We start from the raw sequence: 12,112 nt of genomic DNA, 5'->3' as shown, positions 1-12,112 counted from the left end.
CACAACAACAAAAAAGCACACCAAACCCCCCCCCCCCCCAACTGAATATACCAATGGAAATTATTTTTATACACCCATCCTCTCTGCTTTACCCCCCCCTGCTGCTACTGAGAAAGCTGTAATCTTCTGACTGTTACCTGACAGTCCTACTTGTTGATCTGACAAAAGAAACTCTTCTAGGCAGAAATGCCAGCACATACTGAACCAGTCAGGATAAAATAATCCGGTGGGCCAAATTATCAAGGAAACACGCACCTACATGTGCCAGCAGTTCATCTGCTCTCTCAGGACATGCAAACTTAGCTGTGGACTCTGCTGGAAAGGGGCAATGCTTCCCAGGGCAGTTCACTTTTTGTCTTGGCAATGAGTTGGCAAAAAAGCCAAGGGAGAAAAATTATGCAGAGACAGTTAAACATGAGCTCTTTGCAGGCTTAGGAGCAGAATTCATCTCACAGAATCGCAGGATGGTTGAGGTTGAAGGCACTTCCAGAGGGCATCTGTCCAACCAGCTGCTCAAGCAGGGTCTCCTACTGCACGTTGCCCAGGGCTGTGTCCAGATGTTTTTTGACTGTCTCTGAGGATGGAGACTCCACCTCTCTGGACAGCCTTTGCCAGTGCTCAATCATTGTAAAATCACTGTAAAAACATGTTTTTGTAAAGTCACTGTCAAGCAGTGACGGGTCACGTGGAGCTCTTAACTTCAGTGGTGTCTCGTTCAGGTGCCACATGCAATCCATGTGCAGAAGAGCACCAAAATACTCCAGCTGTAACGACTTCCAGTTCTAAAAAATGCTGTGTTTAGATACAGAAACCAGATAAGTTTGCCATATATCTTAACCATTTTTTAAATATCTTTTTTATCGTATTCTTTTTCCCATATAATTTTCATCGTCTTTAAAATTCCAGTGCTTCCAGGGGCACAGGAAAAAGCAAAGTTCTCAAATCCCCGTTCTTTCAAGCACGTGTCCCTTTTTGACTTCATACATGGCATTTCTGAAGTAACATATGCCCAGCTTTATGCTGACACACAGGGTGAATTCTCACCTTTGCAACAGCACCCAGACCTGTTCTAACACAAAGGGGTGGCTCCCCCCACCCAGGGCAGCTGCCCCCCACCATTGCCAGAGCCACCCATTAGTGCTGTAACCTCAGACTGGGGGGGGGGGTGTCCCCCATGTAGCAGCAGGAACTGCTCATTCTGAATATGCTACCTGGTCAGAGATTAAAAATTCCTCATATTTTCCAGGTTCCCCTGAGCCTGCCACCAAAATAGAGAGGCTTAAAAGTTGAGTAACGTGCAGGAACATTTTGTCTGGGCATACAATCAAAACTGGACAATTATGAGGCTGCAGGGGAAGCAGAGAGGGGAGTTAGAGGAAAGAAATAAAGCAAAGTATAAGATTGTATTTAACAAGTTCCATTTTCACCTGGACTCTGTCTTTATATGTTCACGTATATGTGAACGAGCTGGCTTGGAGCACCAGCCCAGGTACCCTTAGCTCACTCCCCGTGCTCTCTCTCCATTCTCAATAGCCTTTTTTTTTTTATTCTTCTTTCTCCAACTTTTTCTGAAATCCTCTTTTTTTTTTAACCAATGGGGATGCAGCTTTGATGACTCATCTCTTTATTCCCGATTTGCCTGGCTGCTTTTCATCCAGCAGCAGCAGCACTTTGATGACTCGCACTTTGCTCGTGTTGCCGTTCACGCACAGATGTGGCATTGATAGCTCCAACAGGGAGGAAGGGAGGCGGATACGTTTGCTATTCAGAGCACTTCCTCGGTGGTTACGCTCTGGAGATGACTACAATAGCTCACAGCTCCCACACTGTATGAACTATTCATTCTGTGGACATTTTATCAAGAGGGTATGAAGGGAAAGCAGGATCCTCCCTTTAGCAGCAGAGCAGTGTTAAATCAGCTTAACCCAATCATGAAACTGTCCCCTTCATCACTATGTTTAGATGCACAGTTGTACATGTAGGATTAAAAACATCTCAGCTAATTTCAACCACCCGAAAGTCAGGCATGCAATCCGAGGTCATGTATCTCAATGAGATATAAGCACCCCTAAAGCACAATTCCTGCTCTCCAAAAATAGACGGGATTAATTTCTCTTCAGAGCCATCTCTCTCCCTCTCTCCACCGAGTGCAATACTCCCTGAACAACCGGCGTACTACAGACACCTAAGCTTTCAGACCGCTAGTTAGGTGAGACAAATCCTGTCTTGCAACAGCAACAATCACCCACACCATTAGTGGATTAGGAATGACTGGCTAACGAGGAGCTGTGCAGAAAGGACCCTCAGGGATGGTGGATGGCAATCTGGACACAAAGCCAACATTAGCAATATCTGCTGGGTAAAAGGGAGTTATCATACAGTGATGCATAAACAAGGACTTAGTTGGGAAACGTATGGAACAAGCCCTGCATTGAACCCCGTGGTTATGAGGTCGGGTGCTGTGGAGTACTCGACATGCCCTGAAGCACTGAACCTCACCGAGAAGGTGGACAGAGGAGGTCAACAGGAACAGCTGAGGTGGAGATGATATGACTCACAGGCAAAAATTAAGGAGCTAGGCAAGTCATCCAGCAGAAGAGATGGGACAAGGTAACCATCCACAAATACAGAAAATGTTGCCACAAAGGGGAAGAGGATAATTTCTTCATGCCATGGTGGACAGGACCAGAGCGATGGGCCAGACTGCCTGCCAACCATGGGGCACCTCTGCTGTTGGCAGCCAGGTTAAAGGGACATTGGTGGGACAAGGTTTAGATCTACTGCAGTCTGCCATGCAGAATGGGGTAGACAACCTCCTGGGGTCCTTCCTAGCTTTATTTTCTAATATTGCCTTATGCTATAGCATTAAAACCATCTACCTTCAGTACTCGGCTCTGAGTATACAGCTGCCTGTATTTCTTGTAAGAGGATTTCAAGCCTCTTTAATGCAGGATCACATCTTGCTGTCGCACCCTCTGAGAATGCCAGGGGATGCTAAGAGAAATATTTTTTTTCAAAATGAGATAATTCTCTTAACACTGTATTGTCTAAATGAAGGGAAACAAAGCAAGTTTATCGTGACAGACTAATGCATAATGGAGGGATTAAAAGTGAATTAAGCCTCTTTCAATTTGTTTCCCACCACATGCCCCAGACAGAATGCCAGCTTCAGCTGTGATCTGAATGAACTATGTCATGCAGCTGAAAAGTCACGTATTGAAATACTCATCTTTCTTGGTAGAAGTTACTGTTGTGGATTATTTCTGTGTTGGAAGCTGCCAAAACCCATCCTCAATATTACATATTAATAATCACCCACACTAAGCAGTCTGAACTGGCTGCTAATATACATTTTCAGATTAATCTGTGCCATTAAAAATGCTCTGTAGATCAAGATAAAAGTTTTATTTGATTTTACTCAATCATACTAGAAGAAATATTATAGGAAGCCCAGAATTTCAGTGGCTTTACGGGTAAATATAATGCCTTTTCTCTGATGCTTTGAAACAACAAACTTAAAAGGATCCATTCATGTTATTATTAGATCTGGGCACTCAGATGTGCGATTCAGAGTTAGTTGTATCTAAAGTTACCGTTCCCAGCTCTAAAGATTAAATGGTGAGTCACATGCAAACTGGTGACAGATTTTGATATCATCTGTCAACAATTAAAGTTTGACACAGAGCAGAATTATGCTTGAAATACCATAACCACTGTATTTCTAAAGGAGACTGCGCTTGTTTCTGCTAAGCATCTTCAAAAAGAAGCATCTCCTGACCAACGTATGGTCCAGGCCAAGGCAAGGGCGATAGGTCTTCAGGGCTTTCATCAGCTCTTACATAGACAATGACATGCTGGGGAGAGAAGACGTTACTGAATTCAAACAACCACTTCCATACCAGTGTTTTGCCTTCTAATGAATCACAGAGCTGTAGAATGATCTCCATCAGCAGGGATCTCTGGAGGCCTTTGGTCAGAGCCCTGCTTGAAGCAATGCTGATTAGATCAGATTGCTCAGGCTTCATCCAGTCAAAGTTTGAGCATCGCCCCCAAGGTGAGCAAACCCAGCTCCTTCAGCCTCCTCCCACACGTCACTTGCTCTAGCTCCAGATCATCTTTGTGGCCTCCACTGGTCTTGCTCTGGTCCATCCATGTCTTTCTTGTTCTAGGGAGTCCCAAACTGGACAGTGCAGTCCAGTGCAGTCTCACAAGCACTGAAGGGAGGAGACAGATCACTGCCCTGCACCTGCTGGCTGCAGTCCTGCCAGTACAGCCCTGCTTGCTGTTGGCCTTTTTGGCATGGGCACATTGCTGGGTCATCTTCAGCTTTTCTTCAGGGCAACCCAGCTCCCTTTCTGCAAAGCTGCTTTCTAGCCAGTTGTCCCCAACATGCACTGGTACATTGTGTGGTTGCTTCTCCACAGGGGCAGAACATGGCACTTCCCTCAGCTAATTTCACAACACTCCTGTCTGCCCTTCTCTCCAGCCTGTCAAGACCCCCGTATTGACCACTGCTCCCAGTCTGGTATCTAGGAACTCGCCAAAAGTGCACTGGGTCCCATGGTTTTGGTGTTAATAATGACATTGTACAGTATTGTTCCTGGTTTTGATCCCCAGTGGATGACATGAGCAAGTGACCACCAGTTCTCGATCACGCCACCCTTCAAGCCCAAAGGTCCAGTCAATTTCCCACTGATCATTAGCATCTCACAAGTTTGGCTATAAGGAAATTATAGGAGGTCGTATCAAAGGTCTTACTAAAGACAAGGCAAAAGGATGAGAAGGTATAATAGAGGAATCAAGGTGGCGATTCCAAAACACTTGTAAGTGGAAACGGATGAGAAAGTTGTCAGGGAGCTATGCCCATGAGAAGACACAACCTGTACCACTGTACTCCCCCACCCCAGCAGCTGCCTTTGCTACCAGCTGTCTTCTGTGCTTCTTGCAGTTCTGAACTGTGAGGACTGGAGGAAAAATTTCACTGATTTCAGGAATATAAATACACTAAGAGCTCTAAGAGGGTGAAAAACATCAACGGGGAACAGACACATGTAAGTGCCATGCAAGATCTCTCCGAGGCCTTGGGGAAGAAAGAAGACAGTAGCAACCCCAAGAAAAGCCCAACAGGTAGAGTAGGAGCCAGAATCAGATCAGTCTGATTTCTTCTTGAGTACAGCATGGACACAGTGAGACAACAAAAGTGGGCAGTGCAGACAGAAAGTACGGAGGTCACGACTCAGTGTGACACCCATCCTCACAGCTGCTCCTCTTGCAACAGCATGGATTCAAACACACACACTGAAAAAATTGTCAGGGTTCCTCCCCTTTGTCAAAATAACCCCTTGATTTTGTTGCAAAGCAGCTGCATTCAGTTTTACAACTCCTGCTTTCATCAACTTACCCAAATTAACATCTATGTGCTGATTTTAAGGGGACTCTGTCTACTAAAAACAAATTAGAGTTGCAAAATTAGTCGCTGTTCTTCCTCACATCTTGACTTCTATTTCTGCTCCTGCCACTCACTAGAAATCTGCCAGCAGGTGAATCACTTCACAGTGTTTCTGCTTCCCTTCAAACTTATCATCTATTTAGATAATAAATTTGCAGAGTAATAGCTGTCTTTAGAAACAAAGTGGGTCTGTGCTCAACAAGTGCCTCTACCTGCTGCTGTACAATATTACTGCTAATTGTCATCTTGGGCTTCAGCATATGCACAGTCACGTGCTTCTGAGATGCTCTCAGTTCCTCTCATTACAAAATCCACTCTGGTTTTTGTATTTTAAATTAGTCTGCACTGGAACAAAGAAATCCGTGTGTCTGAAAAACGATGCCAAAGCACTCTGACTCCCGCAGTACCTACAGATAGACCACAGTGTGTCCAAACTTCAGACCCACGCAGAATAGATGTAATTAATGCACTGCTGTTGAATGAAGGGGGTGTGAGCATTCCTAATTACACCTATGTGTAACACTTCAAACCTGCACCATGCCCAAAGTATACTGATGAATACATGTTCATCTGATGGCATCAGCTTAATCACCTCTAATTATTCAAGGAGAAGTACGCCTTTGGATTGGTTCTATCACTGCAATGGACCGTTACTTTGGCGATGCCACGACACACAGCCAAATAATCAGCAAGACAGAGTGAGCACAGAAAACAAAAAGGTCACAGGGACAAGCTGGCAGGCAGCACTGAACAGAAACCTGAACGACTCATCCGAAGACACACCTGGTGTTCCTCAAATTAGCCTCTCAACCCAGGTGTGTACCAAGGAATAAAGATGTATGAAAGACTCCATGGCATGAACAGCAGCAGCAGAGCACCTGGACCTGCAATGCTCTCCTTGGAACAAGCGTCTACATTTGTGCCCAAGCCACCTACAGCGCTCGGTGAGGGAAGGCAGGGAGATTTGAGAGTGCTTGGGAGAAACAGTCAAAAACGAGCGTTCACGCACCTCTGTCGCAGTACCCTCTAACAATATTGGAAGATCGTCAAGCAGATGTTCAACGGGTGACTTGACTATCATACGTGAGAACCTCGGTGGCCCCGGATGCAGGAAGAAGCCAGGGCTGTAGCAGGATACGGTCAGAGCAGGAGGGATCTCCAGGCATACAGGAGTAGTGACACTGGGGTTTTTTTCCACATCTGCTGAGCACAGTTCCTCGAGCACAAACTGCCAATGCTCCTTACATGTGACAAACGCTCGTTACAGCATGCACAGTCCTGCTGCGCATCAGTGTGCGGTGGCAATCAATCAGGGCCAGCAGGGAGCCAAGGTGCTCCCTGCAGCACAGCAGCTTCCCAGCCGCCGTGCACGCACCGTGTCCATCAACCAAGGTGAATGGCAACCCCCCCCACGCAGATGGTCCGCAAACCCTCACAAACCCCATCTGGCTGCTGGGACAGCTGATGTCCCTGAGCAACCCAAGCTGGAGTGCACATCCACAGCAGTCAAAAACCTTCCTGACTTTGCCCACAAGTCAATCAATCAAAGGCAGCCTGACAAATCATGCAACGGTCCCTGTATCCTGCAAGAAAAGCCTGAACCCAGGCAGCCAAACCGCTGCTGGAATGAGATGGAAACCCACAGCTGCTGAAAGCCTCAGCTATTCTCCTTGGTCAGCTCTCACCAGTGACAGTCAAGTTCAGCAAAAACTTCTCACACCAGTTATGCTTAACAGACCGGGTAAATGCAGAATAGCCAAGCTGCAAGCAATTTTTCATTATGATCACACAATCTACAGCTGAATTTAAACTCACTTGTAGCCACACTAATTACAGTAAATATCGTGCGTGTTTGTCACCTTACAGACACTTCTGTTTGTCTCCCCTTTATTTCCATTAGGTAGGTATCTTCAGTACATGTCTCCAGCTTTAAATTAAAAATAGGTGGACAGGCTAGGAGTGCTCAATACTGAAACGGAGTACCAAGTTCAGGCTCTGATTTTCATTACTTGGGATTTATGCTGGATTATTCTGGATTTACAATTTGTACAACTTCTATGAAGTTACACCAGCTGAAGTCCCACAGAAGAGCTTCTTTATCAGATGATGTGACAGCAAATGAGAAAACTTCTGCCTCAGAGTCACCAACACATCAGTCATTGTCTGTAATGAATGGCTGCAGTAATTACATATTTAATCATCTAATCTTGCCCTTGATGATGGTCACAACCAGCTCTTCATGAGACAGTGTCAATCCCTGCAATTCTTCAGGCTTCTTTACTTTGGAAATTACTCCAGAAGAGCAATTCCTCCTTATGTAGCAAGACACCCTTCTCCCAAAATAAAGATGACATTCATAAAGTGGGAATAATTTGTTCTTTTTGCAAAATTAGATCACGATCACCTGTCCTCAGTTCAGAATATTTATGCCATTAGATGTTCCCCCGTTACTGTAACGCAAATAAAGTTCTGTTGCAGACGAGGTCCCACATGAACAGAGACCGTCCTGGCTCCCACAGCAGAACGATCGCGCTGACAAATGGGGGCAGTAACAACTCTCATACTCCGCTCTCACGGACAAAGGTGGATGAGTTATTACCAGTGCTGAGAGGAAAGATGCTCTCAACTATCAGCTACATCCCTCCGTGGGCGACAGGCTTTTGTATCTCTTCTGGTATGAAATCAGAGCAACTAATGAGGGACAAACTTGACATTATGATATTTCTTTTCCTGCCAAAATTAATGAGGGAGTAAATTAAGGGCTTCCAAATAATTTTGCCAGATAACTTTCGGAACTGACTGTAATTCTTCTACTGCCAGTGGCAGCTTTAAATCTGAGGTCTGAATTTGCTTTGCAGTTGGTTGTGTACAGTAATGGTACACACCACAGTTCTTAAGTCCCTGCTGTCAAATCAGAAATTCAGAAAAAGCTGAAGGCAACTCCTTGGAATAAAGCTGTGTGGACAGAAATAGCGTGAAATGTGCGAGTGCAAATACAATTCATAGTTCATTTTAGCCAAACTCAGCACATTAATGACTCAACTGTTTTGTTCACTTGCAATCTGCTTTCAGTGCCCTGAGGCATGTGCTATTAAGGCATAACCCAACGTAATCTAACCTGAAGTCTTCAATTGTTACAAAATTTGTTGCAGAACTGCTCTCCAGAAAACACTTCTCTGAAATTTCTAATTATTTAGAAATCTAAGCTGAGAACTTTACTCTTTGGCATCAGGTTTATAAACCGTTTCAGACACCTCCTCTGCACATCCTGGACACAGAGCCTTTAGGAGAATTTAGATCTGTAATTTCCATCCTCCTGGAAACCAGCACTCCCAATTCCACTTCTTGTGATCAACCACTGGCAGGAGGCTCTCAAGATAAAGAGCAGTGATACAGCCACAAAGAGAGGGAGATATACAACTGACTGTTAGCTTGGTCAGGGGCAAATCCAACCAGAAGAGCAAATGGACGGAAAATGCCATAACGTGGAGACAGCTTGGTCAGAGACTATGGCTAAATGGCTAGCTATCCTCCTGCAAAGCATTCAACACAGCTGCTTGAATATTTTCATTTGAACCAATTAAATCTGAAAGAAAACATTTTTGTATAAATCAATGTAAGAAATGATGTTTAAATCAATGTAAGAATACATGAAATCAATCATATACAATCAATCATTGAAATCAATATAAGAATATGAAAAGGTTGGGTTTTTTTCCTAAAATATGATGTTGCCCAAAAATAATTAGCTTTCAACAAAGCTTTGAGAGATGTAATTGATGTATTTGAGTATTTGGTTTTACTTTATGCCCAGCCTTGACTGATGTGCCCCTTCCTCTTACCTCACTGCAGTACCTTCTCTGAAGTTTACCTGTAACAATGAACCTCCCTGACACTGGGGGGAAATGTGAAACTTGATACAAACCCTAGAGAGCGATAAATTGAGAGCAACAAATCACAACTCTTCAAATCCTAACTTTGGTGAGAAAAAAGAAAGCACCTGAAAATGTCTCCTCCGACTGGCTCCTGAACAGCTCTTACTGCTGTATGCAAACGCTTCAAGCAAGAGAAACCACCGAAACATGAATGACCGTGGGGACATCCAACGGCTGTGGAGGGTCGCTGCTGGAAGCCCACCTGTTTTATTAGAGAGTCGGAAGGACACCATCTTGTCAGGGATGCTGCAGACATTCCTCACCGAGGCGATGCAGCTGTAATTCGCGTAGTCCTGAGGTCGGAGGTTCTTCAGCTTCAGGATCTTTGTTTCTCCCTGCGCGTGCAAGAGAGAGTGTTAGGAAGGGACCGAGGCAGAGGAACAAGCAGGGATGCAGGAAACACTGAGACTGGCTTTCAAGAGGCAAAGGCAAGACGCAGAGGTGGCTCATTAGAAGCAGATGTTGAAGCTGTCCAGAAAACATCTTTTACTTAATTATCTGAAAGAAAGGCAGCTGGCACAACCTAAAACCATAGCCCCACTTATATATTAAAGGTAAAAGAAAAGAGCAGTAAGGGAGAAATTGGTTTGACAGAGTCTTGCAAGCCACAGCATTATTCAGGATAATATATCTTAAGGTACAATCTACATGATGAAAAAAATCACAAGGTACAGAAATCCTGCTGTTTTCCTTTGAAAATGAGCTGCTGATGGATTTTATTTTTAGCCAGCAGTGTAAATGATGGAGCAGGGACCTGAACAGGGTATGAAATGAAGGAGTTCCTTCAAACACAATCAAAAGAAAACTCACAAATGTGAGATTTCTGCTGCAGTACTATGTGAAATGGGCACCGCAGAACCAGAAGCTCAGGAGAAAAAGTAAGTTGCTGAAATATGAATGTAAAACCTTACAGCCTTGTTAGGAACAAAAGTAACAAAAAGCCAAAAGGCGAGTTAAACGCAAAATCCTGAGCACGCAGAGATGTCATGGGGCAGCGCAGGGAGGAAGAAAGCATGGGGAGCACAGCAAAACACAGCGGGGTGTCAGGCAGGAGGACGCAACAGCGTGGAGGGCTGCAAAAACATCAAATAAATCTATATGTACTAAAGCCTGCACATTATTCATTCTAGCATTAAAATAACAAACTTCCTCGGGCTTTCAATCTCCTCCCCCAGTTGCTTGCTTTTAAGTCTTTGCCTGTGTTGACGGTGATAAGCTAAAAATGCATTATGCTTAGACAAGGCTAAGGCAGAAGCCCAGCCCAGGGAGGCAGGCACTCTGAACAGGCGCACAAAGTATCACAAGAGCAAACTTTGGAAAACATCCATTATCACTGTCCAGTTAAAGTTGAACGACTTTTAACATTACCACAGCTTGAGCAACGCATCTTCTTTTTTGTTCTTTTTTTTAACAATATCATGTGCACCAACTGCCCAGGCTGATATAAGCAAAAACATGGTACTCGGTGAAAATGCATGTACAGAACTAGCAAAAAAAAAAAAAAAAAAAAAAAAAGATAATGGCTCACCAGACAAGAAAAGAAACAGTCATTGAAATCAAGCTTGGTAGATGTTTGGAGTATTGGAACTGAAGTGCTTTGTATGTGTAATCAGTCCCACAGAAACGATGTGATTAAAATGAAGCACATGCTGATTTAGTGTTTGCAAGACCAAGCCTTTGAAAGGCTGCTCCCAAAGCTAAACACCCTCCTTTCAGAAGAGGTTTATCCGGGCTACAGAAATGCCCGATCCAAGTTAGCAAGAACACAGCGACCAAAGTCACTGAGTTCTGGGAACACAGAGCAGCTACATCCTATGAATTCAATCCTCAGCGCTGGACTCCAAGTTAAACTCACAATGGGAATTCTGGATCATGCCCCCAGAATGCAAAGATTTATAAAAATTGATATATTTTCTTCATTGGTTTGGATAATTAGTCTAATTGTGCCTAATTGTGTAATTATTGTAAATACAGTATATTTAATCTTGTACTCAGGCTGTGCAATTACAATGTGCAATGAGGATGATGCAACTCTTAGGAAAAAAATTCTGCATCAAGATTTTTGTTTTGAAAAGTTTAGTATTTCAAACACTCCCAACAGATGAGAATGTGTACGTTTGTTAAATTTCTTTCCCCAAGGCAGCTAAAATAAGTAACTGACTTTACCGTATTCACTGAAAAAACCTGTTCAAAGTTCAAGAATTTAGCTGGATATGCCCAGTTTCCTAGCTACCTTTATGATTTAATAAAACAAGAAAAACACTGGTAAGAAAAACTTTTTTGGGGGTAAAACACGTGACAAAATTTAATTGTGTTACGACTTGTTTTCATTTAGATTTCATGTCATTTTCAGATTGATAACCTGCCTTCGAAGCACTCAACAAAAAAATGCCACCTTAAATTTGTATCTCTTGATGCTCTGAAATCAAATCCCCTGTATCCCTCTTCACATCAGCTCCTACTGTTTGTTATCTTATCATGAGCTGAACCAATTATTCAGAGATCTGCAGTAGGTGTTTAAGACTTTTGAACCTTCAATTGTATCTTCTCTTATAAACACATATCAGATCTTGTAGGCACACAGACAAGATACACTAATTCAAGTTGACCTCCAATAAATGTAAAAAGGTTATGGATAAGCTTTCAACTATCAACATAACAACCTGATTTATTCATTAACTCAGCCCAGACTGACATTCTAGGAAGAATGCTCCTAGTAACCTAGAAA

The 12,112-nt window shown here is 43.6% G+C and overlaps 1 protein-coding gene across 1 annotated transcript in view; it reads right to left on the bottom strand.

Moving 5' to 3' along the window:
• MDGA2 (MAM domain containing glycosylphosphatidylinositol anchor 2) overlaps positions 1 to 12,112 on the bottom strand; it is a 389,698-nt gene that overhangs the window by 170,163 nt on the left and 207,423 nt on the right. The window contains exon 5 of the mRNA XM_080397260.1: positions 9,587 to 9,719. Coding sequence (XP_080253386.1) covers positions 9,587 to 9,719 — 133 coding nt within the window. The remainder of the gene's footprint in view (positions 1 to 9,586; positions 9,720 to 12,112) is intronic.

This window comes from Falco punctatus (genome assembly GCF_963210335.1).
Source record: "Falco punctatus genome assembly, chromosome: 7".
Taxonomy (NCBI): domain Eukaryota; kingdom Metazoa; phylum Chordata; class Aves; order Falconiformes; family Falconidae; genus Falco; species Falco punctatus.
Note: the sequence above shows the minus strand (reverse complement) of the source record. Positions and strands in the feature narration are given on the sequence as shown.